At 41.1% G+C, this 27,574-nt stretch overlaps 1 protein-coding gene across 1 annotated transcript in view; it reads left to right on the top strand.

Moving 5' to 3' along the window:
• Positions 1-27,574, top strand: part of vps50 (VPS50 subunit of EARP/GARPII complex) — a 127,423-nt gene that overhangs the window by 30,899 nt on the left and 68,950 nt on the right. The window contains exons 10-13 of the mRNA XM_080045172.1: positions 5,734-5,776; positions 9,888-9,986; positions 15,538-15,678; positions 26,279-26,411. Coding sequence (XP_079901298.1) covers positions 5,734-5,776; positions 9,888-9,986; positions 15,538-15,678; positions 26,279-26,411 — 416 coding nt within the window. The remainder of the gene's footprint in view (positions 1-5,733; positions 5,777-9,887; positions 9,987-15,537; positions 15,679-26,278; positions 26,412-27,574) is intronic.

Below are 27,574 nucleotides of genomic sequence, written 5' to 3'. Positions count from 1 at the left end.
CCATTTTCATCAGGCGCTCCTCATAGACAGCTGTCGGACGGTGTAAGCCCCCCCACATGTCAACACATTGTTCATAAACCGTGAACTCTGCTGTGGCCCTTAGGAAAAACAAAGGTGTGATCCAGCTTTGCAGTATTGTGACCTACAAAGAAGTAATTTCTTAAGCTTAAACTTTTTTTTAATTGAACTGCTAATTTTTTCCCAATCTTTACGAGGATCAGCTTAGAAGAACTCCTAGGGGTGAAACAAAAAACCATAAATTCTACCAACTCACCCCTGAACAATGATGATCTCAATTCTCTGCCACAAAAATCAGGTTTTCCTGCATTTTCATACCGAATTGCACAGCGCTTCTTCCCCTTTTTTTTAGTATTTCTTTTTATGCAAAGTAAAAAGCAAAAACGTCACAACAAATGACATTTTTTTTCTATTCAATTATTTTACACCAGTTGTCATAGGCCAATGGATTAGAAATGGATTTGCATTCCACGGTGGAAGCTCCTAGGGATCACCACTTAAGATAATTGCCGTCCAAAGTATTGAGGGGAGGTGGTTTGTTTATGATTTCAGGAGGAAAAGTGTAGGCGGTGCAGCTCCTTGCGTTCATTTCCGTTTCTCACATCCACAAACAGTTAAGTGTAGGCTGCCTGACATGACACTGCAAGTCTCACAGCAGCTTTACCACAGCCACAAGGCCTTCCTTCTCCTCTTTTTGTGATTGTTGTACATTTTCTCCTTGGAGGCTGTGCGATTGTGTTGCCAATGCAGATTTCCTTTTGAGAAGCGTGTCACTTTGTGTTTAGTTGCTGACTTTTACAGGTCATGATCAAGACCACCCTCCCCCCCAGCACTCACACATTCAAGGACCCAAGGACATGTTCAAAGGCGGATCAGTCACTTTGCTCCGAATGCCACAATATTTATATACTGTATATATATATAAGTATTTGATCCCTCACTGATTTTGTAAGTTTGCCCACTTACAATGAAATTAACGGTCTATCAATTTAATGCTAGGTTTATTTTAACCGTGATAGACAGAATATTAAAAAGAAAATCCAAAAAATCACATAAAAAAAACATAGAAATTATTTTGCATTTCATTGAGAGAAATAAGTATTTGATCCCCTATCAAAACATTGCTTAGTACTTGGTGGAGAAACCATTGTTGGCAAGTACAGAGGTCAGACGTGTCTTGTAGTTGATGACCAGGTTTGCACACAGCTCAGGAGGATATTTGGACCACTCCTCTTTGCAGATCCTCTCCCAATATTTAAGGTTTTGAGGCTGTTGCTTGAGCTTCAGTTCCCTCCACAGATCTATTGGACTAAGGTCCAGAGATTGGCTTAGGCCACTCCATGACCTTAATGTGCTTCTTCTTGAGCCACTCCTTTGTTGCCTTTGCTGTATTTTTAGAGTCATTGACGTGCTAAAAGACCCATCCACAACCCATTTTTACGGACCTGGCTGAGAGAAAGAGGTTGTCACCTAGTATTTCATGGTACATGGCCCCATCCATAGTTCCCTCGATGTAGTGAAGTCCAACTGTCCACTTAGAAGAGAAACACCCCCAAAGCATAATGCTTCAACCTCCATGCTTGACTGTGGGGATGGTGTTCTTGGGGTCATAGTCAGAACTCCTCTTCCTCCAAGCATGGCGAGTCACTATGATACCAAAGAACTTGATTTTGTTTTAATCTGACCACATCACCTTCTCCCAAGCATTCTCTGAGTCGTTAAGGTGTTCATTGGCAAACTTCAGACGGTTCTGTACATGTCCCTTCTTGAGCAGGGGGACTTTACGGGCACTACATTATTTTAATCCATTACGGTATAGTGTGTTACCAATGGTTTTCTTGGTGACTGTGGTCCCAGCTGCCTTGGGATCATAAACAAGCTCCTCCCGTGTAGATCTGGGCTGATCCCTCACCTTTCTCATGGTCATTGATACCCCACAAGGTGAGATCTTGCATGGAGCCCCAGACCGAGGGAGATTGATGGTCATTTTGTGTTTCTTTTATTTACAAATAATCGCACCAACAGTTGTCTCCTTCTCACCCAGCTTCTCGCCAATGGTCTTATAGTCTATTCTGGCCTTGCGCAGGTCTACAATCTTGTCCCTGATGTCCTTAGACAGCTCTTTGGTCTTGCCCATGATGGAGATGTTGGAGTTTGATTTATTGACTCTGTGGACAGGTGTCTTTTATACAGGTAACAAGTTGAGACAGGTGTGTTTTATAGAGGAAACTATTTGAGATTAGGAATACTTTGTTAAAGCACAAGAACAATTTGTTTCAGTCAGGTTTTGTTTCACACATAAACTCAGCTCAACCACAGTGCATTTGTGGAAAGCAGATGCTTAACATTTCCATTTTTGCCACCACAGTCCCTTTCATGAGGAGCTTGCAAATGCATTGGGTTTAATTAGATGTTCAGCATTAAATAGGCCCGTTGTACATTGTCTTTGTTCATTCATTTGAGTTAAGTCTATGTGTTTATTTTATGCTTCTCTGCGTGCCTTTTAATTGCCCTTCTGGAACAAATAAAATGAATTGAATTGAGTTCCCATAAACTCCTGGGCTTACCAGCCAGTATAACAGTATAACAGACAGACTAATCACATCTTATTCTATTATTGGGTTAGTATACTGTATTAAGAAATATGTCACTGCCTAAACCCAAAGCATTGTAAGGAAGTGTATATCTCCAGTAAGAAATTAGACTAAATATTTTGCTGTTTAATCTCTGAATGTTGTTGGCAGGAAGCAGACACAACAGAGCTCCTATTCTCATATGAAACCCCAATGCACATTTCTCCACTGTATCCAAGTGTTATGTAGACAACCAAAACAAATAAACAACACACAAAACGAAAAGGGATTTTTAGAATCTAATAGACTGGTAAACAAATAATCCCTCATTTGCCAGATTCAGGCCGTCAACTCTTCTGCGTCACGGCCCATGATGAGTCATAGCTCTAACCACAGAGAAAAGGCCATGACATCATTAGAGATACCAGTGCTGAATATCTAAATGCGACATCAAATCTTGCATTTGGAAGAAAACGGGGGGAAAAACGAGTGCACATTCTCTTAGTCAAATTTTCCTAGTGCTATTTCTTCTTCCTCCATTTCGTTGGGGCTACAGGGGCTACCATAACTACATCAAAAAACGGCATTCTCCCAAATTCTGAAAGTTGCCTGCATATCAAGTCTTGCTGGGACTTGCCTACAGGCCCTGTGACAATGCCAGTGGTAAATGAAAAAAGAGTGAAAAATAATAAATAAATTAAGATTTCCACGTAACTCTATTTCAATCCTTGTGTCTCCTGCGGGGAACAGATTGTTAATTAAGTTTTTCCCTCCTCATCTGTTATTTATGCATTCTGTCTGATCACGTTGGGATGCCAGTATGTGGGGGGGAGAGCTGCAGCTGTACACACAATCACTGGACACTGTAATTCAGTAATATATTAAGGGGATAGAGTTAATAAAAGGGGGACTTGATAACTGTATGTGGTCTTCTGGCTTTAAGTTGACCTCTTGTTATGTTCTGAAGCCCAGAGAGTTCTCAAAGACAATGGAAGTTCTTAGTGATCTGTTTACCTTGCATTGTGCTAAGCATTCAGGGATCGTTGTGTAGGTGAGTCAGGGTGGGTGCTCAGCTGTATATAGTAACTGTTGGTTTGTCTTGGGATGGGTTTTAACCGAATGGTTTCACATCTTGAGAAATATGCTTATTGGCTATCATTCTAATCGAGTTTAGATACCAATCTGGACCTACAGTAGATCCAAAACCGTTTTTTTTGTTTTTGTTTGTGTAAGCCATATTCAAAAAGAAATGTAAAAAAAAAAAAAATTGTAGTTTATGCCAAGCTCAGCGGATCAACTGTCTCTATAGCTCTGTATTTGCTGTGCAGACAATTAGATGGTATCACTCTTTTTTTTTCCTGTGTGTATTTTAGTTCTTGGTGATTCTAGGTAGGTCTTATTGCTGGCCATATGTCAAAGATCGGGGTTCAATACTGATTTTTGTGATGTGCAGCTTCTGTTACTCGACCACACCACACTAAACCTCACTAAACCTTCTAGTGTACGTAGGAGTACACTAGAAGGTTTAGTGATGAACCCAAGCTATTTATCCTGCTGGCCTTCTGCTGCTCTGGTGCATCTCCTCAGTTTGGCTCAAGCTGAAAGCCCTGTGTTTAGCACTCTCCTGGGCCTTGCATTGTGGACATTCAGATTTATTTCTATAGTTGCCAGGACCTGACATTGATCTGTTCACCCCCTCAGTAGTGGAGCCAGCTTACTTACTTCTCCTGTCTTTGTTTTTTCTTTATATTGGCTTCCAATTGTGCTTTCCACTGAGGATATACTGGCTGTGACTTGCCTTCCTGAGCTTGTAGCTGAGAATTTCCATTTCTGAACTATTGTTGCTATGGTGCATACCTACTCATTGGATTCAGTAACAGTGCTGTAGCTATGCTGTAGCTATGGAGATTATGAGTTTTATATCAGCAGTACCTCGTTAAAATGTGCCGCGCCATTTTGTTTCATTGTAAAATCATCCCAGGTGCTGATAGAAATGTAACTTCCTTTAATGTGAGCATTTTGTCTAAGTTATGAGTGAGGCATTCGTGTTGAGCTCATCTCTCTATTGCATCACATTATGATTACCGGCTATAATATGTTTCTTATCTTCTTTGATGGCAGTGTATTCCATCAGTCTCTATTTGAGGTCGCTTATTTCCCTTTACCTCGTCTCAACACTAAGTGTTGAAACACATTTAGTGTTGAAAATAAAGTTTTCTTAGATTTACTGGCACAGGCAGACAAAAAGATTACAGTTTATCAACTTCATAATCTAAATGCTCATTTTGTTACCTGCTTTGCAAACAACCTGTGGGACTCAATCCGCAGTTTCTCTGCTCCCTCCCTCCCTCTCTCTTCTTGCTCGATCACTAACTGAACCTAAGATGCTTAATTAGCCATTTGTTATGGACACCCTCTCCCTTGGGCGATTGCAGTCTCACAAGGCACAACATAAGATCAGGCTGACCTGAAAAAGACCCCAAGCAAGGCAGGGACGGAGGCACAGACACAGGGGGAAACGGGGGATTATTATGAATGGGCAACATAGTCACAAGGGAATTGGTGGCGTCTTGGGATGTGCAAAATAAGTTGTGGTGATTTCTGTTGCAGCGTTTGAGTTGAAAGCATTTCCCAGGATGAGGCAATAAATCTGAGAACGCTCCAAGGATGCGTAGGCATTTTGTATCTGTGAGAGTCGGACACACAACAAAAAGAACAAACACACATCCATCACTTATACGTTGCTCCCTTTATGCCCTGTGTATGCATGTTGATAAAGTGGTGCTCTTTTATATGGCTTTGTCAATGTATGAAATAAAATGAAAAATTATACTGTGCCATATACTGATTCCCTTTTTCCTCATAAGTAACTGAATTAATGAATTTATAGATTCATAATAATTTATTGATGTCAATTTTCATTATTGAATTCCAGAATACATTTTTTTTTATCTGGTAGAACTATAAAAGATAAGTCGATAGGGTGAATGTGATGAGTTTGACTATTGATCAAACAACTCAGACATTGTATAGACAATACAAACAGACTAATTTACATACAAAAGTAAATCAGTAGTTGAATGGAAAATCTGCTTCAGAAATGGTGAACTAACCATTAACAATCTCCTTTCTTCCTCTGCAGCGAACTGAATTCCAAACTACAAGACACTCTGGAGCAAATAGAGGTATGTGTGTCTCCGCTGTAACTCTTATTCCACTGTGCGATATCAGTAAAAATACTTTTATTTGTATGTGATATTTTGGTTTTACCTTCTCATTTCCCAGAAGTCCTAATCTGAAAGAAGCAATTCATACTTTGTGTTGACATGTTGACAGTTTAGCTTTCTCATTCAGGGTCCGCCAAATATTGACATATTTAGAAAGTTATTATTGTGAGTGTGCAAGCACAGTAAATCATATCTGTTTCATCTCTAGCTGTGTCGTGATGCTCGTCTATGATAAATGGTATGCAGAGCAATTTTCTCTGCAGTGCTGCCGCTACGCTTGACTAGATTAATTACTTACAGTTTTGTCCGTACACAAGAAAACAGACGTGCATGTGCGCACACATATATTGCCTCGCGCCAAGGTGCTTGTTTGTTTACCTGACAGCATGAGTTTTCCAATAAGCAGAGCTGAATCCTCTCACATCATAAAGTAAACACTTGCACAAAGGATTTTGGTATCTAACACCTTCAGCCCAAAAACATATGAAGCATATAAGTCCTGTTCACCATTATTGGCACCCTTTAAATTTTTGCATAACCTGTACAATATCTTCAGAAATAAATGGAAATGTGTCAAATTTATATCATCTTTTAATTAGAGGTCCAAAGAAAATAGTTTTTTCAACTTACATATTGTAATTTCAAAGAAAAAAATGAAAAAACAGCATGTGCAGCAATAATGGCACCCCTCTTTAATATTTGGTTGCACACCCTTTGGCAGTGATGACAGCCTCCAAACGTTTCTTGTAGCCATCTACTGTATAAACTTCTTGCATTTCTCAGCTGGTATTTTCTCCCACTCTTTCTTTGCAAATTGTTCAAGCTCTTGAACATTTGCAGGTTTCTTTTCCCCAATGGCAGATTTCAGCTCATACCAAATAACTCGGATTGAGATCAGGACTCATTGCTGGCCATTTTAAAACAGTCAATTTCTTCCTTTTCAACCATTCCTCCGTGCTTTTGGATGTGTCCTTTGGGTCTTTGTCTCGCTGGAGGATCCATGATCTTCGACTCAAACCAAGTTCTCTTACACTGGGTAGGACATTTCGCTCTAAAATCTCTTGATAATTCTGTGATTTCATGATTCCTGTGATACGGTCAAGGCCTCCAGTACCAGATGCAGCAAAGCAGCCCCACAGCATTATGGATCCTCCACCATGCTTAACTGTTGGTAGGTTGTTCTTTTCCTTGTAGGCTTCATTGCGCTGTAATCTGTAATCTGTAAACAAACTGCTGGTGTGCATTCCCAAAAAGCTCTATTTTAGTTTTGTCTGTCCACAAAACATTTTCCCAGAAGGATTGTGGTTTGTCCAGGTACTCTTTGGCAAAGATGAGTCATTCCTTTTTATGCCTTTTCTTCAGTAATGGTGTCTTCCTTGGCCTTCGTCCATAAAGCCCTGTTTGGTTTATTGTGCGGCGTATGGTACTTGTTGAAACCATGACCCCAGACAGGTTCCAGGTTCCAGGTTGGCCTTCAGGCCTTTGGAGGTTTGACGTGGTGTTTTTTCCACCATTCGCACCAACCTTCGAAGACTTCTCTCATCAATCTTTCTCTTTCCCCCACGGAGGTTCTTGACAGTTCCATGCTTGGCAAACTTCTTAATAACATGAAGCACTGTTGAAACAGGGATACCAAGGTCTTTGGAGATGGTCTTATACCCTTTGGAGGTCTTGTGTTTGCTAATAATCAGACTTCTGATGTCCTCTGACAGCTCCTTTGTCTTCACCATTGTAGTCTCGCAAAGCCAGACCAAAACTACAAGTAGTATGGTCTGGATCCGATCTATTTAGAGCCGTCTATCCAGGGGGGAAATGGGCTGGCCTGTTTTTATTTCTTTAAACCAACCACAATCGTCTAGGGCGGGGCTGAGCCCGGGAAGCAGCAGCGGTGTCCGTGCAAAATAGTGCCGGGGGGAATTGTTTTGCTGGAACTTCTGCACTTTCAGAGGCTGTCAGAGAAATGGCTAAATCCCAACCACAAACAAAAAAAAAACTATTAAAGACAAAAGGAATAAACATAGTTAGTTGCTTTCTCACCAGCATGTCAAGACACCATACATTTTAGCCCTCGAAGAGCTCACGTGATAATTTAACGATAAGAATGAACGAGTCACACAGTGTTTACTCTGGTAACATTAACAACGGCGGCCCGATGTCCCGTAAATCACCAAATAAAAGGAACGGCGGCTCTTAATCTAGCTGGTTATAAGGTCCGCTGCTCAATCCAAACCCCACGCTTCATTTTCCAGAGTTTATGAGGGTATTTCTGCCCGGGGGAAGTTGTACAATGAAGTGGCTAGGCTAAGCTAATAGGCTGCGCCGCCGCTATTAGTAGGCTATCCTCAGCGTATCTCCACACTTTATTTCTGTCTACAGTTACGTCACTTCTCACACCCTGTGTGTGTGTGTGTGTGTGTGTGTGTGTGTGGGAGAGCGTCGCTGCCCTGACACACACAGGTTGGCTGTGAGCGAATTGTTTCCGAGTTTGATGGGGAGCACAATACGGGAAAGCCAGCAACATGAAGGGGGGGAGTTACGTTGGGAGCCGACGGACGCTCTGATATACGCTGGCAAAACAAGTCAAGCCAGACTATCACCATTGTGACAAGGAAAAGGGGATAACGGATGGCTTTTTAAAACACAGAAGTCATCATTCATTGGCTAATTCATGTCACATGGGCACTGACAATTTATCACAGGTGATTCTCATTTGTGAATTACCACAGGTGAGTCATAATGTGTTTCCATACTGATTTAAAGCAAAGGGTGCCAATACCAGTGACACAGCAAGCTTTAAGTTTTTTTTCCTCTCATTGTTTATTGTTTTAAATTGTTGGTTATCATTTCCTCTTTTGTATCAAATACAAGTTCTTTACTGACAAAGAATATTTCACTTGAAATACAAGATATTATAAATTATGTTCTTTAAATGCATGGTTGCCTATAATGGTGAGCAGGACTGTATATGTGGTCCATCCATCTGGAGTGAAGACATATCTTTTGCAGTCCAACATGCTTTATGCGATAGAGCTTGTCATTGGTTAGCGGCCAGCCCCAGTGTGTAACATATTTTGATTCCCAACTGCTTCAACTCGCAGCCAGTCAACCGAGTGAAGCAATTCTTCTATAAATAAAAACGCTCACAGAGCCTGAATGGGCCCAGTAGATACAGCGAATGTGTTATCAGCGATGTTTTGTTTCTGTTGTACAACATGTACCATTGTTAAAAGCATTTGGTGCTGGGCAACTCATCAATATGACTGTCTTTTCAGTACATAAAGGACCGTATTAAAGGCCAAATAATTTTTTATTTTATTTTCCGACTGCTAATATTCGAAGCCCCCCCGTATGTACAATGTATATTTATTATTGTAGAAAAGTTAAACAATCTCAGTGAAAGTTGTCAGAGTAAACATGTTGCTTTCAGCTCAGCTTGTTCATTTTCAATGCCCTTGACCCAGTTTCAGGTCTGTCATTTTGATACAAGCCATAGCCAAATACTGTGCCTGTGGTGGATTCAATCATCAAACGAACAGAAAGTACATCATAAAGTGTGGTGACCCCAAACGTTTGCTAACGTAACCTTTATACACCGAGGTCGGCCTATTGTGTCAGTCACTCTTCCTGCTAACCTTGTCTGACTTTAAAACATTTTACAGATCTTTTTGTATCTCTGTCAAACACACACACACACACACACACACACACACACACACACACACACACACACACACACACACACACACACACACACACACACATTAACACCCACATCCCCCCCCCCACACACACACACACACACACACACACACACACACACACACACACACACACACACACACACACACACACACACACACACACACACACACACACACACACACACACACACACACACACACACTCACACCCACATGCCCACATCCAATTACTTGGCGTTGTGCGGTAGCGATACAGCGACACATCTATATATCTAAATCCCTAGTCGTTGATAATCCCTCTCTTCTCACTCCCCCCCCCCCTGTTTTTTCCCCCTCTTCTGTCCATCCATCCCTTTTCTGGCTTACAGGAGCAACTCGACGTGGCCCTGTCGAAGACTTGTAAGAACTTTGATGTTGCGCACTACACCAAGGTCCAGCTGGCGTACACGCTCCTGGGCAAGACACAGGTCAGTTGGTTTGACATTGTATACAGGGTCACGGGGAAATGGCTTAACCGTGACTGGATGTGATGGTCCAATTGGTGCCCTCACTTACTGCATAATGTGCTTATGTTAGACTCTTTCTCATTTTATCTAAATGGGATTTGTTTTTTATGTGTGGGGAGATTGAATGTGTTGATTAGTATTGCGTCATTCTACTTTTTATACATTTTTCGGGGGTCAGGCAGTGCTCTTTCCAGTATAAAGAAAATATCTTCCACCATCTTCCTGGTTAAGCCATCACAGAAAAACATCAGTATGTCATTTGTTTCATTCAAGTTTTCTTTTGTCATTATTATTCCGTCTTTTCCCCTCTGAATTCAGGGTCTTTCTCATTGGAGCCGAGACTATTTTCAGCTCCAGGGGCATGCACCTTGTGCGATTATGTTATGCACCGCTTGCTGTCAATCAACGGGCACACAATAGAAATCACCCCACTAAAAATAATGTGTATTACAAAAACTCTAAATGTTTGTCAGATTATTTTATTTTTTCTGCGACTAATAAATGACTTGGTTCCTGTTAGAAATGCCTGGGGAGAAACATATGATAGACTCCAACCTTACACGACACGGAGGGTGTCTGTCATTTGTAGTGTCTTTCTGTCTTTAAACCTTTCGCTCCTCATGTCCCATTCTTTCCCCTTTATCTTTTGTCAAAAAGCATTGATCCGTAATCCCCGGGCCTCTCTCTTTAATAACCCCATACACTCCGTTGTCATCTCCGACATCTCTCTTGGCCCTGATGTCTTTCTTGTGCTTAGATGAAAAAGTACTTCCAGCTACCTGTGTTCTCTGGTATCTGGCGATCGGTCAAGGCTTGAGCTGTAAGTGATTGTCCTTAAAGGTGCTGTGAGCAAAATGGTTCTTTTAGCTAACTTCCTGTCAGTGACTGCAGTTAGCAGTCCCCTCGCTGGTCCTTACGCCATTACATTAATGCACTGCGGTGTTCAAGCAGCGAGTCAACTAGCATCATCTCAGATCCTGTGTATACTTCTGGATTCCCCTCCTGCTGTTATATTTCTTATCAAGGCCTTTTTGATCCCTTGCCACCTGCACTCAACACATTTTCACTGAGCCTACTAGGTGGAGGGTTCACTGCATAGGGCTTAATATGGTGGATATTGGTGCTGGGCCAGATTGTTTTCAATGGATGTATGGCGGATTGCCAGTGTCACATCCCAGCTCAAGAGAAGGACAAAGAGGAAACCACACAAGATAATTAGTTTAACCAAATTATAATTTATTTAGCCCAGTTTTTTTTTTTAAGATATTTTTTGGGCATTTTTATGCTTTATTGATAGTGCAGAGACAGAGGTGAAATTGAACCCGGGTCTGCTGCTGGGCCCGGCCCGGGAGGGGGACGCCTTACCGACTGAGCTAAAGGCGCCCCCATTTAACCCAGTTTAAAGTAATCTAATAAATGGTGCGTGAATGTCAGTAGTCAGTAATGGGTGCGGTGTCTGTGTGAGTGTATGGTGTGTGTGTAAAGCAGCACTAACTAAACCAAACCAAAACAAACCATACATCAAGGGAGCGAGACCCAAGTGGCTGACTCCTGCAGCTTTTAAGGCCAGGACACACCAGCCCGATAATCGCCGTCGTCAAAAAAAAAGACGAATCTGTTTGGTGTGTGCCGTGACGTCGGCCGACGTAGAGGTCGTCGGGCTTGTTTTGAGCCTGTCGGCCGCCGATTGACCGTGTTCAATCGGCGGCCGACCGTCTTTCATTTGGAGCAATTTGATTGGTGGAGGGCTAGCGAATCAGTGAAGCCCGGAAGTGAGGCGGGTAGCACAAACAGCTAACAACAGCTAGCCATCGTTTTAATGCGTTTGTTCGTTTCGTTTTGAGAGTACTCGCATGCATCAACCCTTGTTGACTGCTCGACACCATGCTCGACACTCTCTGCTAAAAATTGTGCTCTTATGGTCCATAAATATAAATACTAGAGGTGGGCATAGATTAATTTTTTTAATCTAGATTAATCTAGATTAATTTTGGAATTAATCTAGATTAATCTAGATTAAAATGTCTCATTTGAATTCATTCATAATATGTGTGTGCTCCTAAATAATGACTCAAAGTAAGTCTTTGAGAACGTGTTTCTCAAGCCAGGTGGCGCATCAGACCAGGGGCTCATCTCCTGTTTCCAACATGCATCACAAACTGCTTGAGGAAGCTGTTCTACTATGATAATTGGTGATGAAAATAAATAATGTTCAACAAGATGTTACTTAGTAACGCGTTACCGGCATCGGACCTCTTTTTTCAGTAACAAGTAATCTAACGCGTTACTATCTCCAAACCAGTAATCAGATTAAAGTTACTCATCAAAGTCACTGTGCGTTACTTTTTCTGTAATTTTCCTTAGTGAAACATTTTACATAACTGCACAAATGACTGCGATTGCGATTTTATGTAAATAAATGTGCACGCATGTGTCTCTAAACGCTCCAACTGCTCCAACCGCTCCTCTCGTCTTTTTGGTAGCGCCCCTCGTCTCTGTCATGCAGCGTGTGTGTGTGCGCCTGTGTCTGTGTCTGTGTGTGTGTGTGCAGCAGCATTACGGCCGAACTGTGGCGCAAAACAAAGTTTCCCCCCCGATGAAATATAGCGTCTGCTATGGGGATATTTAGGATTCGGGTACGGTGACGTTGACGTTGAAGAGATAGAAGTGTTTAAAACTTGGAAACTTATAGTCACGTGGCGACCGGTGTCCACACACACCCACCCTGCGTTCCAATACCCGATTGTGTCGTGGGCAAGTGATGGAGAGAGAGAGCGGCGGGTGTGTGAGAGAATAAAGGCTCCTCAAGTGTCAACAACGGCCCCCGGCTATTAGTATCTCCCCTGAGCCGAACAGGAGGTGGAATAAGAGATTAACGGCGACATTTTTTTTTATCGCCGATAAGAGTTTTGCGTTAACGCAGCACGTTAACGCCGATAACGGCCCACCACTAATAAATACGTATTTCTATCTATGTTTATGCTCTAGAGAGATGTCCAATCATTTCCGGCTTTCGTATTTTTTCGGGCCACAATACAGATTAGCGCCGCCTGCTGTTGTGGAGACATTACGTCCCGCGAGCGTACGGAAAATAAACAGTCGTCTCGGTGTGTTCTTTAGCAGCGACGGGAAGCTGGAGCTTCCTGAAACGGCCGACTCCATTTTTTTTGACGACGGCGATTATCGGGCTGGTGTGTCCTGGCCTTTAGAGCTCAGGAGAGCAGCCAGCATGGGTGTTTGCAATCAGCAATCAGCTCCTGGAAGCCTGCCAATCAGGAGGTGCCAAGAGCTGTCACACCAGGCTCAAATTAAGTCACACTGGGTAGATGAATGTTATGCAAACATGGTGTTCGATTAGAAATTACAAATCAGAGTTCAGTTGTCCAACTCGTTGAATCGACGCGTAATCCGAGTAACCAATAAAAAGTGCCGGGATAATGAGCCTTTTCAGACTCAAACTAACTAAGGAGTTGTTGACTTCCTCCTGCCGCCGCTCCTAAGTGCTTGTTATTGTTTCATTTTTCTTTAGTTTTTCCATCTGACGCACTTGTCACCCCATATCCTGCATCTATTTTTCTCACACTTAGCTTTTTTTTTTTTAATAAAATCTTAGCTTTTACTGCAGTCTTTTTTCTTTTTTTTGCTGCCCACAGTAAACGTAAATGGTCTGACACTTTTCAGTTGGATACATGAATGAACTGTGTTGTCCAACTTGAACCATAATCAGCATCCCACGGCTCTTGTTGGCATACAGATCATACCAACTCAGACCATTTATTTCTATCTCCTTGCATTGGTCTCTGGGGTCCCACTCTCATTAACTGGCTCAGATGCAATGGTCGCTCATAGCCCTAATGAGCCTGACACCCTGTTTGCTTTTCCAACATTCGTCTCTGTGTAACAATCCGCTCTCCTAGTGTAGAATGAGTGTGTTTGCTTGTGCTGTTGATTGATCATTATGTCTGAAGATGGGTGGCGGGAGAAGATTATGGTGTTTATTGTGATGAATGTTGTCATGGTTGCCTCCTTTTAATATTATGTACAGTCCATGCTCTGTCCAGCCAGCGATTTCCTTGGTATTTTTCCGGACACATGAAGTCCGTCCGGGTAGAGGGAAGACATGTTTTAACTACCTTTGTCAGAAGTTTGTGGTCTCTTGAGCTTGCGGTAAGAAAATCTAATTGCAATGCAACACCCGTTACCTATAGGGCTTTGTTCAGTACTCTGCCTCCACACACGTCTCCTGCAACTCTGGTGTCCTCAATTCACTGGGATCACAAAGCAAAACTCAAAGTGGTAGCTGCCAAACAGAAAATCATTGTAAACAGCAACCATATTCTCTTTTTGAAATTACAGCTGAGAGCAATTTTTTGTTTTATTTGCAAAATTAAAGTCCTAATTATTAATAAGTGAAGTAAAGAATAAGTATCTTTGATAAAGCTGCTCAAATCCATATTTTTTTATATTAACAATGGATCATAAGACGTTGCTCAAGTGATATGTGAGCAAGGTGGCTTGTAGTGAATAAACCCACAGAAAATCACCCGACTCTGCAGTTTCCCTCAGCTGTACGAAGCTTTTTTTTTAAAATTCTTTGCGTCTTTTAACTCATTGTTATTTTTTTTTAAAGCCCACAGCAAAAGCATTGCAGAAAAAAAATTGCATCTAGATAGGTAACAGTGGAGCGTTAAGCAACTTCTCTTTCCACCAGAATTGTTTTTGGGTTAAAAGTAAGATTCAAGTCAATTGTATTTATATAGTCCAATATCACAAGAATCTATACAGCATACTACACCCTCTGTCCTTAGACGCTCAGTGTGCATCTCCAAAACCTCCCCAAAAAACCCCATGTGTGAACAGAATATAGAGACCAACAAAAAAGAAATCCACGCATGGACAAACTCTCATGACAAAATCATGAAATGTAGATTTTAAAATATGGATGCAGGAGGACGCTGAACAACTTCAGGTTTCGCCAAATAGTTCTGACCTGAACCACATGACCTCCTCTTCACCATGGTAACAGACTCAGTAAGCAGACCCTTGCCACAGGCTGACCTGGATCCCCAGAGAAGACTGTGCACCAACTGCATGCAACAGAAGGTGGAAACCGTGCTGCACTTTCTAACTACTTGCTGCCAACAGTATCAAAACATCAGAGACATATTCTACCCACACATTACAACCACAAAATAAAATGCTTTAAGAACATGGTTGACGTGAAAGCCAATTCCCAATTTTGTCATGATGTTTTTTTTTTTTTTTAAATGATCAGTGTAACAGTATTTGAGAATTGATTTTCCTTTTAAGTCAGAGTTCCCTGATAATGTCTTGTTTTTGTGAAATTGCTCACATGGTATTTCGTACAAACTTACCGGTGCTGCAAGTGGACAGAGCTAGTGACAGATCCACACTGACAGCTGACAGTGGATTCATGACACCACAGTTTTCATAACGGTGTGTTGTTTGGCTCTCTCTCTCTCTCTCTCTCTCTCTCTCTCTCCATATGCAGACTGCTATGGACCAGCTGCACATGCACTTCACCCAGGCCATCCACAACACAGTGTTTCAAGTGGTGCTGGGATATGTGGAGCTGTGTGCGGGCAACGCTGACACCAAGTTCCAAAAGATGCAGTACAAGGACCTGTGCACGGTAAGGAGAGGAGTGTTTGTTGGTGTATGCATGTGGATGGACACTGATTTCACAGCTTATTAGCTAGAAAAGGTTTAGACCCCCTTGCCAGTCTGAAAACCGACCCATTCCTTACTAAGTTAAGTGAAAATGTAAGTGCTGAAACGACATATGACATCACTCCTTTGGCTTTCTAATTGCCTTGTAGTAAAGTGAAGGGGGGAAATAAAGCCATATTTTGTGACAAGGGGTTCTACAGATTCTCCATTATAGTGTGCAGTGAAGGGGGAGAGCAGAGCATGGAGAACGTGATTGAGGGAAAGGGGGAGGGGAAAGAAGTATATTATAGCTCCTGACTATGAGATAATTAATCTTGCTCACAATACAGAACCAGTGGACTGCAGCAACACTGTCTGACTGGGCTCTCCAAACTGGCCCACACGCCTCAGTTCCCTCTCGGTCTCTTCCCCCCCCCAACGTCAAAATAAATCACATTTGCATGGCCAGCAAGCAACAACTTGGTACATTCATCTTGAGTTTTCTCCCCCCCGCCTCCCCAGGGACTGTGTTACAGTCTGACCCACAGTGTGGAGGGGCATGTACAGGTAAAGGTTAAGGTTATCCCTGCCTGATCGGAGGGTTTCAATTTGTCTCTCACCATATGTCAGCTGCCATATTCCCCGCCCCCCTGCTTGCATTGCCTGCTGCGCTCATATCTACAATGCCCTACCCTTTACCTCTTAACTTTATGCTCAACCACTCCACTTCCCATATCTTCTTCCCCCTGTTTCCTGGGTTTTTTATGGTAAGAGGCCTGGAAGTAGCAATATTCAATTAATAAAGACTTCCAGGAAAAGGCTTCTTGTCAAGGGGGTCAATGGTAGCCTGCATTTAAGCTGGTTGGCTGGATGATATCAGAGAATGAGCTGAATAAAGGATTGAAATATCACTTCTCTTTTGTAGGTTTGGAAAAATGTTAGGCTTTACTTACCAAGAGCTTACAGTGCTTTGGACACCCAAGACTGTGGATGTTATGAGGTGATGATGATTACATGTTAAAGTGCCCAAGGTGGCTATTAATACATCAACACATCGACACTATACTGAACTGTACTACATGATTCTTTCTGATGATAATAGTTTATCAACAATACAATTTGCTCTTAAATACTTATGGCCATAGCTCTCTGCGCATGACTTGCCAAGTTCTCAGCTCAAGTAACCTATTGTATAATCCACCTTATTTATAGTTCACTTACTGTATATGAGATGGAAAACGACTTGAGTCGTAAGAGAGTAGTAGGTGCCACTTGGAACGTATCTATTTATATCAAGTGAAATAACAACATTGTTCCCTTTAAGCTTAAGTGTCATACGTAACTGTATATACATTTTTGTTCCTTTCTCTTTCTTTCGTTGTTTTCCTGTGGACCTAGAAGCTTACTGTTATGAAGCCTACTAAAAATTTGTGTCATGGATCCCCTGGCATACTGTGGGCATGTAACTGTACAGACGTTACAGACTACAGACACATACTAATGTTAACTTGGGCTTGATAGATCCCCTGTCAACACAGTGTGTCGCCTGGATGATCCCCCTCACTCCACAAACACACATAGACTGCACAAACCACTCTCACCAACTCAAGATTGATGGGATGTGTCGTGTCGTGACACTCTCGGCAGTGTGATCATGATTGATAGGTCGGCACATAAACACACAGGCGCACACTCAAATAAGGAAGTATGCGGACAGCCACACACAGTTCATTTGGCCGTCTGACAGTAATATCTGCCTGTCTGCAGAGATGGATCAAGTGTTTGTTTGCTTTCGCTCATTACAGTAGATGATTTTATTCACGTTACCTATATATACAGCTGTGGAAAAAATAAAGAGACCACTCCAAATGTTCAGTGTCTCTCGTTTTAATATTTATAGGCATATGTTTAAGTAGAATTAACATTTTGGTTTATACTCTAAACTACCGACAACATTTCTACCTAATTCCAATACATTTTTTGTCACTAAGAGCATTTCCAATAAATTAGGTAGAGATTAACATTTAAGAAAGATCCAGACTGGTCTCTTAACTTTTTTCCGGAGCTGTACATTTTAAAAATGCAAAAGGAGAACTAACCCAAGAACAGCTTATGTGGTTTTGAAGAGATGCTAAAAAGTTGAAGATGAGCTTGAAAACCATTTATTTTAATAACCCTCCAGTGACCTTCTCTAAGATTGTTTTGGATTTTGAATCATAGAGAAAGAAAAATGTGTGTTTGTGTTTCTTTCAACAAATGTGGTTGATATTCCCTTGAGGTGGGCAACCAAACCGTCATTAGCTCCAATAGAAACGTCTCAGTAGATATGGAGGTATGTTGGGGAACTGTATTAATTCAAAAATATCTGTTTGTGGAGAAAAAAATACTTATTCAGTTGCTATTCTGCTTATGAATAAAGATTAAAATATTGTTCAAGCCACACATTAGAACATCTGACATTTCATATTACTTTAAATTCAAGGGAAACAGTTAATATTCAGAAAGGTCAGCTCTGACCTTTTTTAATTTATTTTACATAAACATCTCATTGTTATTGGCCAGCCTCACTCCGTATCAATGCCCTGGTCATCTCTCTTCACCAAGTCATATTGAAGGGTGTTATAAACATGGCAGCCTCTAGAAACTGCTAGTGGGGCTTTGGCCTTTTAGTATTGTTTTTCATCTGTGTTATACAAGGCCATTAGCCCCACTGATGATAAAGAGATCGCGCCTACAATATCAAACAACTGTTCATCAGTGACCTGCAGTGACCCATCCCACTCTCCGTTTTGCCCGTGTCCCATTATTTTGATATAGGCTGACCTTTAGTGCAGTTGTACTCCCTGGGAATGGACCACGTTGTATGGCGGTGGAGTGGATGCAGGCACTGTTGCTCTTTTATTGTTAAGCATTACCATGATCCTAGGCATCCCAGGCCTGATTTTTTTGTTTAGTTAACCATGACAGTAGATAGCACAATTACAGAATGGAGTGGATCTACTGCCAAACATTGTGCTTATCATCCCAGCTCTTATGAATGGAAATTAGTCTCAAGTGAAGTGGTCTTTTGTTATTACTCTGTCACGGACATTGGCAATAGACGTTAGAAGATTGCAGTTGTTTGTCCTGATTGTCTTTTTGGTTTCTGAATCCTCCATATATGTTTCTGTGGAATCTGTAGTTTTAATAACAACAAAAACATCTCTCTCCAAATCCCATTAAGACTTAGGGTGTATTCACACAGGGAAAGTCCGCTATTTCACTTGCTTTGGTCCAGACCGAACAGAGTTTAGATTTTTTTTGTTTGGTGTGAACCACTTTCATATTGCCCCTTTTGTAAGTGAACCAGCATTACGAAGCAACACCACACGTGATCTGAGGTCATTCATTCATTGGACAGACATTCTGGGGTGGAGAGAAGCAGGAAGAACAAAGTAAAAACTGCTAAATATATAATTGATATTATATGGGGTTAAAAATAATAAAACTGCCTACATCCAGCCTATAAATAAAGAAGAAAAAATCTAATTATTGTTGTTTCATATGGTTGTAATATGAAGCCCTATGACGATGCCACGTTATGTGGCTTGTAGTCTACGATGTGAAACATAATTTTTACTGTATTTTTGCTGCTGGACGTGCGGCTCGCGAGAAGAATAGGCTCATGCCTACTCTCAGCTGATTAAGCTGTGTATCAGCTGGGTGTCAGTTCGGCGCAGTTCAGCTCGAAACTGACATGGGGATAGTATTGACGGTCCCGTTCATGGGGAACAAAATAAAAACACACACTTCTTGCGCAGCGTGAACCTGTTGGCACTGTGCGGGAGATGCTCCCCTCTCCTTCATCTGATCGCTGAACACATTCAGCATTTTTACGCGTCCTCTCGATCAAATGTAATATATTGTTCTGGGCTCCCGGTCAAACCACAATTTATCGTCCTAACAATGGCGACAACAACACTTTCCCATAATGTGAAGCTGACGGCAATTTATTAAAAAATAAAAGGCACAGTGCTTCCTGCATTCGGATCGAGTCCGGACAAATTCACACCACAAACAAACTGCAGTAGAGTGAGTTTGGAAACGCACCGAGACTACCTCTTCAGCTGGGTCTCGGAGCGCTTGTTTGGTCTGCCCCCGAGTGCGATTGCTGTATTCACATCTGCCTGAAAGATGCGCACCGAAGGCGGAAGTGCACCTGCGTTTGTTTCAACCGAACTAAACACGGCATGTGTGAATACACCCTTAGTTATTGCCTTTGACATAGATGACATCTGATTGTATCTTGCCGTTGCATGTGGCAGTTTTCTCTCTTCACCTAGTCATATTGAAGGGTGTAATAAACATGGCAGCCTCTAGAAACTACTAGTGGGGCATTGGCCTTTTTAGTATTGTTTTTCATCTGTGTTATACAAGGGTATTAGCCAGTAGCACATAGTACACTAATCGGTTTGTTCAGTGTTATGCAGGTGACATCGCTATATAAATTCCATGCATCCATTAATTGTTATGGCCTTTATTAACTTATATACTGGTTGTATGCCTCCAGAGTGCTTTAAAAGATCAGAAACCTGTCCTAAACCATAGGCCGACAAATCATTATCTGGCCAATAGATTCAGTCTTGAGGAGCAGGGTACGGATGAGATATTTGTTAATAAAGTAATTTTAAGATTTTTCTGATTACCCATAAACCCATTTTACTCGTCTGCCCAGACGTGTTGTCACTGTCAGTAATGTGTCATATATGTTGTTTCAAAGTTAAACCAGAGCTCTTTTTACAGACTCATGCAGCAAGCTGAGAGAGTAAGTGAGAGATTATTTTTTGAGCAGGGTGAACTGTACATTTGCTCTTTTGCTTGCACAGCAGGTTTCAAGATTGCTGACTATTTTTTATATCCCTCCCAGGTTAATCTGTTTGTTCATTATTTTTTCGAAAGGAGGGGGTGGGGGGTGTGATCGACCTTTCAAGAAAAAGAAAACAGAAAAAGAGAAGCGGCTAGAGCAAGACCTCACAAAATTGGAAAAGAATGTGCATGATGACGGACAACTGCCTTCAGAAAACAAAATGGCTGATCCAAAATAGATTCTGAGCGTTCCTCCTCTGAGCCGTAATCACTATGCTTGTAGAGAAGAAAATAATCGAAGAAAAGTTTATTTTTCTTCTTTTGTAACCTTTCTGAAGGTGTGCAATCTTTAAAGAATCTGCAGTGAGTTGTCGTCTTTTCATCAAACCCACTGATAATCTTAACCCACACACACACCACTTACCCCCGCATCATGCCCCCCCCCCCCACCCACCCAATCCAGTTGCCTGGCAACATGCTGCTGCAAATGCCTTGGCTGGTGGAGACTTGCAATGTCAAATGTAAGCCTTCTTCTTTTATCAGAACTGGTTCATTAGCTTACCCATCTGACTGGAGCCCGTTTCTAACTTTAGCTATGTTTGCCTAGGTTTATAAATTTCAGGGTGGCCTCGTAAGAACTGATGTTCCATTATTTAGCTTAGTTATTTAGTATTCTACGACCCATAGTAGAAATGACGTACAGAAGTAGTAAGTGTGTTATTATAATAATGGTGGTTGATATTATACTATTTTATATGAAATATCTCATAGTGCATACCAAACAAATACAGAAATATTTTCTACAAGTGCTACTTAAACTGTCTGCACAATTATTAGGCAAGTATTGTATTTTTGAGGATTAATTTTATTATTGAACAACTACAGTGCTCTCAGTCAATCCAAAATGTTAATGAACCTAAACCTGAATGATTAAGAAAGTAAAAGTTAGGTTTTGTCTTTCTTAAGAGAATATATGTACAGTGGCTTGCAAAAGTATTCATACCCCTTGACATTTTCCACATTTTGTCACGTTAAAACAACATACGTACATTTATTTTATTGGGATTTTATGTGATACACCAACACAAAGTGGCGCAACATTGTGAAGTGGAATGAAAATTAAACGTGGTTTTAATTTTTTTTTATAAATAAAACACTGAAAAGTGTGGCGTGCAAAAGTATTCAGCCCCCTGAGTCAATGCTTTGTAGAACCACCTATCGCTGCCATTACAGCTGCAGATCTATTGGAGTATTTCTCTACCAGCTTTGCACATCTACAGACTGATATATTTTGTCCATTCTTCTTTGCAAAATAGCTCAAGTTTCAGATTCAGCATCAGATTGGATGGAGAGCGTCTGTCAACAGCAATTTTCAAGTCTTTCTCAATATTCTCAATTGTTTTTAGGTCTGCACTTTGACTGGGCCATTCTAACACATGACTATTCTTTGAAACCATTTCATAGTCTGGTTGTATGTTTAATGTAGTTTTCCTTCTGGAAGGTGAACCTCTGCCCCAGTCTCAAGTCTTTTGCCGACTCTAACAGGTTTTCTGCCCTGTGTGTGGCTCCATCCATCTTCCCATCAACTCTAACCAGCTTCCCTGTACCTGCTGAAGAAAAGCATCCCCATAGCACTGTGGTGATGGTGTGTATAGGGTGGTTTGTAGTGTTAGTTTCCGCCACACATTGCATTTTGCATTCAGTCCAAAAACTTCACGTTTGGTCTCATCTGACTATGCATGGCTTATTGCAGGTGTTCTCAACCTTCTGCAAGCTGGGCCCCCTCCCCCCCCCAAAGCTGGGTCATTGCACCTAGTCTGCAAAAGACTTGAGGCTGGGTGTAGGTTCACCCTCCAGAAGGACAACTACCCTAAACATATAGCCAGATTTACAATGGAATGGTTTATATCAAAGCATAGGCATGTTTTAGAATGGCCAAGTCAAAGTCCAGACCTAAAAACAATTGAGAATATTGAAAAAGACTTGAAAATTGCTACTGACAGACACTCTCTATCCAATCTGATGCTGAATCTGTAGTTCGAGCTATTTTGCAAAGCAGAAATGGCAATAAATATTAGTCTGTAGATGTGCAAAGCTGGTAGAGAAATACTGTAATAGATTTGCAGCTGTAATGGCAGCGATAGGTGGTTCTACAAAGCATTGACTCAGAGGGCTGAATACTTTTGCACGCCACACTTTTCAGATTTTTATTAATAATTTTTTTTTTAAATCCACGTTTCATTTTCACCTCAAAATGTACAAATAAACATTTCTGACATGTCAACAAACAAAAAAATCAGTGACCATTATAGCCACCCTTCTTTTCAATAACTGTCACAAGCCTTCCATTTATGGAGTCTGTCAGTTTCTTGATCTGTTGACGATCAACTTTTTGTGCAGCATCAACCACAGCCTCCCAGACACTGTTCCAAGAGGTGTACTGATTTCCTTCACTGTAAATCTCCCGTTTAAGCAGGGACCACAGGTTCTCAATAGGGTTTAGGTCAGATGAGGAAGGGGGTCATGTCATTATTTTTCATCCTTAAGGCCTTTACTGGCTAGCCATGTAGTTGAGTACTTTGATGCATGTGATGGAGCATTGTCCAACATAAAAATCATGGTCTTCTTGAAAGATGCAGACTTTTTCCTGTACCAATGCTTGAAGAAAGTGTCTTCTAAAAAACTGGCAGTAGGTTTGGGAGTTGATTTTGAGGCCATCTTCAACCCGAAAAGGTCCAACTAGCTAATTTTTAATAATACCAGCCCATACCAGTATCCCACCTCCACCTTGCTGGCGTCTGAGTCGAAGTGGAGCTCTGTGTCCGTTACTGATCCAGCCACGGGCCCATCCGTCTGGTCCATCAAGAGTCACTCTCATCTCTTCAGTCCATAAAACCTTTGAAAAATCTGTCTTCAGATATTCTTGGCCCAGTCTTGACGTTTCAACTGGTTTGTTTTGTTCTGTGGTGGTCGGGTTTCAGCCTTCCTTACCTTGTCCATGTCTCTAAGCACTGAACACCTTGTACTTCTGAGCACTCCAGGTAGGTTGCAGTTCTGGAATATGGCAGAACTGGAGGATAATGGGTTCCTGGTAGCTTCACGTTTGATTCTTCAAATCTTTAGCAGTTAATTTGCGTCTTTTTTTCTCAATACGTTTCTTCCGACCCTGTTGGCTATTTGCAACAAAACGTTTGATGGCTCTGTGGTCACGCCCCAATATCTTAGCAATTTTAAGAGTGCTGCATCCCTCTGAAATACTTTTTACAATTCTTTACTTTTCAGAGTCCGTTAAATCTATTTTTTTGCCCATTTTGCCTGAGAAAGAGAAGCTGCCTAATAATTATGCACACCTTGATATAGAGTGTTGATCTCCTTAGGCCACACCTTCACTCATTACGCAAATACACATCACCTGGTATGCTTGAATCCAATAAGCACTCAAGTTTACACAGCTTGAAGTTGGAAAATATGCATAAAAATTATGTTACGGCCAAAATACTCACTTGCCAAATAAGTTGTTTGATCTAGTTGTCCAGCAGTGCAATGATGTAAGCAGAGCTCTATATAATTATACTGTAAATTGTTCAGTTCCAATTGTGTCCTGTCTTTCCTAATGGTAGGAAACAATTGGACACTTTGTTCCATGGTTTAATGTGTACATCAGTTCAGCCAACAAAACGCACAAATGAAACCCAGTTCTTGTGTGTGATTTGGAAGCTCTATATTCTCTTTGAACACTGTATTTGTCTGACCGCACATCCAGCGGCTGCCACCAGTGCCAGAGCCTACTTTACTAAATTAAAATGAATGTCCATTGCAGCAAAGCTATTAAAACCTCTAAGTATGAGTGCAGTTTGAGTTTAAATGAAGATTTACTACGCTGGTAAGAGCAAAAATGACATAATTGTCATCTTTGTAGGTCGTTTCTATGTGCTTTTTAGAATGAATGGATGATAATGTCTGATGTGCATTAAACAGTAAAAACCATATGTACTTTAATATAGTACTATTATGTAGTATATCGCAAACTTAAATTTATTATAATTTTTTGAGAGTTGTCAAATGTTTGATTACCCGTTAAACTTCAGTGTTCCGTGTACATATGTTACATATCTGAGAGAAGCCAGCTGTCATTCACATCTTTTGAGAAAGCGAGCACAACACGAAACTTCCCTTGATGATGCCTTACAGTCATAAATCTACTTCAGATGTCTTAATAGAAAAAAAATTGTTCTGTGGAGAGAATGTCCTGGCGAGCGGTGGTTTGTCACTCAGGGACTCGGACACGCCAGAGTGAGAAGCCAGAAATGTCAGTTTTTTGCAGAGTCGGGGTCTTTATTGCAATGCACGGTTTTCTCTCTCAGAAATCACCAGTGCGCTACACTTGAGGTGTGTAATTTACAATGCTTTTGCGAAGAGTAGCGGGGATGTACAAACACTTAGCCATTCCCCCAGGTTAAACAAAAGTAAAGTGCGGCGGCTGTCGACAGCACTGTTTCATCTGGCAGGGTTTAATCTGTCTCTGGACATGTTGACAGGACTCTATCGGCGAGTTGGGCTGGCGAAGCCTTGAAGTGTGTCTGTGGCTGCTATTGTGCCAGGTGCACTTTTTCTTAGATCAGCCAAATTTTAATTTAACACACACATTTTTCCAGACCATCTGGCCTCCTAAGAGTTCAGAATCAGACGTGTTCATCTGTCGAATGTGTGCCGGAATAGCGTGCATTATCCTTTTTGAGTGCTTTATAGTATTGCTTTGGATTCAGCCCCACTGTGAAATATTTGTGAGATTTGGCTAAGTCACATTGTCAGACATATATATAGGTAGATGGTTATTTATTTATCACAAAAAAAGAGAGATGTCAACATTCAAATGATCTAGCAGAATTATCTTTAAAGTATTAAGACATGTATGACACATGATCCGCAAAAATAATAAAGTTGCCATTCTTACTTACTTCAGGCCTATGGGATATGAACATTATATCACACAGCTGATGTATTATTCTCTAACTACAGGCAATGATTGATTATCCACCTGTATAGGCATATTGTATAGTACTGGCTTGTCATACATAATGCTCTAACTCAGATATTTATAGTCAGGAATCTCATTTATGAGAATATTAATGGATGTGATCTTGAAACACCCGTGAGGATTGTTTTTTTTTTCTAATCTTCCTTTTGATGCAATTTTCATTCAACTGAGAATCATCTATGCACATGTTACGTTTTAAAATCAAGCTGACATGATTTGATATAGTAAGGCAGCCTACATAATGTGCTAATCAGAGGCATTTCTAAATATATATTCTGTGTATTAGTCAGACAATAACATCCCCATGTTAATCAGTCCTTATTGATTGGCTCTTACGTAACATCAAAGTGTTTCTTTTGACACCGATTTTTTTCCAGCACATTGTCCTTGGATGATGAGCAATAGCTTTATAATTAGATGTAACACAAAAGACAGCTGATCAGATTATCTTTTGTCTCTACCTCTTGCTGAAACTGGTAATAAAATGTATTTTTAGAGTAGTCCAGTGCTGTGTTTCACAACTCCACAATAAATAAATACAAATTTATTTTACGTCGATGCGACACAATAGACACACATAGAGAGACACGTGGCTTCCAAACAGAGTAATGCAAAAAACTCGAAAACTCGTAACTCGAATACTGTACAAAAGGCCATCAGTGCTTGTGTGACCGTGTTTTTGTCTCTTCTGTGTCTGCAGCATATCACCCTGGACAGCTACATCCCTTGCCTGATGGACCTGTGCAAGGCATTGTGGGAGGTGATGCTGAGCTACCACCGCACCATGCAGTGGCACGAAGAGCACGACAAACCAGAGACCACACCCACTCCAGGTGAGGGACTATATATAACCACTCAAACCCTATGCACTTTGTCATGTTCAACACTATTGTCCTGATGCGACCAAATGCAGGAAAATGTCAGATAGACATACAGGCAGATCTTAGAAATAAAACAATAAGGACCTCTCGCATAGAGAAGGGCAAACATGACTTTAACACCTCCTGACTAGCACAAGCAAACTCTGCTTCCTTTTTTATTCTTTTCAACTCTCAAAAAAATCTATCTCTGGCACCTGCTCTGTTTATTTATATATCTCTCTCTCTCTCTCTCTCTCTCTCTCTCTCTCTCTCTCTCTCTCTTTCTATCTCTCTCTCTAGATTTTCATTTAGATGTATTCATAAAACACCAAATATACCCCTGGCCGAAAGAGTAACTCAGAAATTCAGTTTGCAGGAGACTTGAAAAATGAGTTCATCTCAGTAGTGCCACCGTCTCCCGGACGATTTCACCATACAGCAGGTTTATCAGCTTACTAGCTCACAGAGAAGGAGTTATTGAATCTTGGTGTATGAATAGAGTGCATTTGGATGTGTTCTTCAGTGCAGCACACAGTGTATTGCTATAGGTAATGAAGTGGCATACATTCTCCAGCATTTACTTAGTTCCCTTTCAGCGTAGAGTATTGAATGAGTCAGTGGTGGCAATATATCTCCTACACTGACATTGGTAAAACACCTCCGCTCTGCACCAAATACAAATACGGTAGCTCTAAGGTTGCAATGATACAGTGTTTTGTGTGTGTGTATGCAATTTTTGTGGCGTCAGTTCTAATTGCATGAATATAAATGATATGTATACATTTTGCAGCATTAATATGACCCAGTCGAAGGGTTACAAGGATAAATATGTGCACAGGTGATGAACCATGAATAGTTATTTTTTTTTCCTTATGGAAATGTGTCTGCTTGACTTTGCTCTGCTTCAGTGCTAATACAAACAGGACTCTCATATCCAGTTTGTTTGGTTCATTATGGCACTGTTGACGGATAACTCGTTGCAAATATTTAATCTTAGATGCATGTTTAAATGGGTTTGTTTGTTATGTAGACATCAGTGACATTCATGTCCTTCTGTGCTTTTTATTTACCGTAGATCCCCAAATTCTACCTTTTTTTTGTCATTCTGAAAAGAAGCAAGTTACCCTTTCTTTTTC

Source organism: Ammodytes marinus (genome assembly GCF_949987685.1).
Source record: "Ammodytes marinus genome assembly, chromosome: 17".
Lineage (NCBI taxonomy): Eukaryota > Metazoa > Chordata > Actinopteri > Uranoscopiformes > Ammodytidae > Ammodytes > Ammodytes marinus.
Note: the sequence above shows the minus strand (reverse complement) of the source record. Positions and strands in the feature narration are given on the sequence as shown.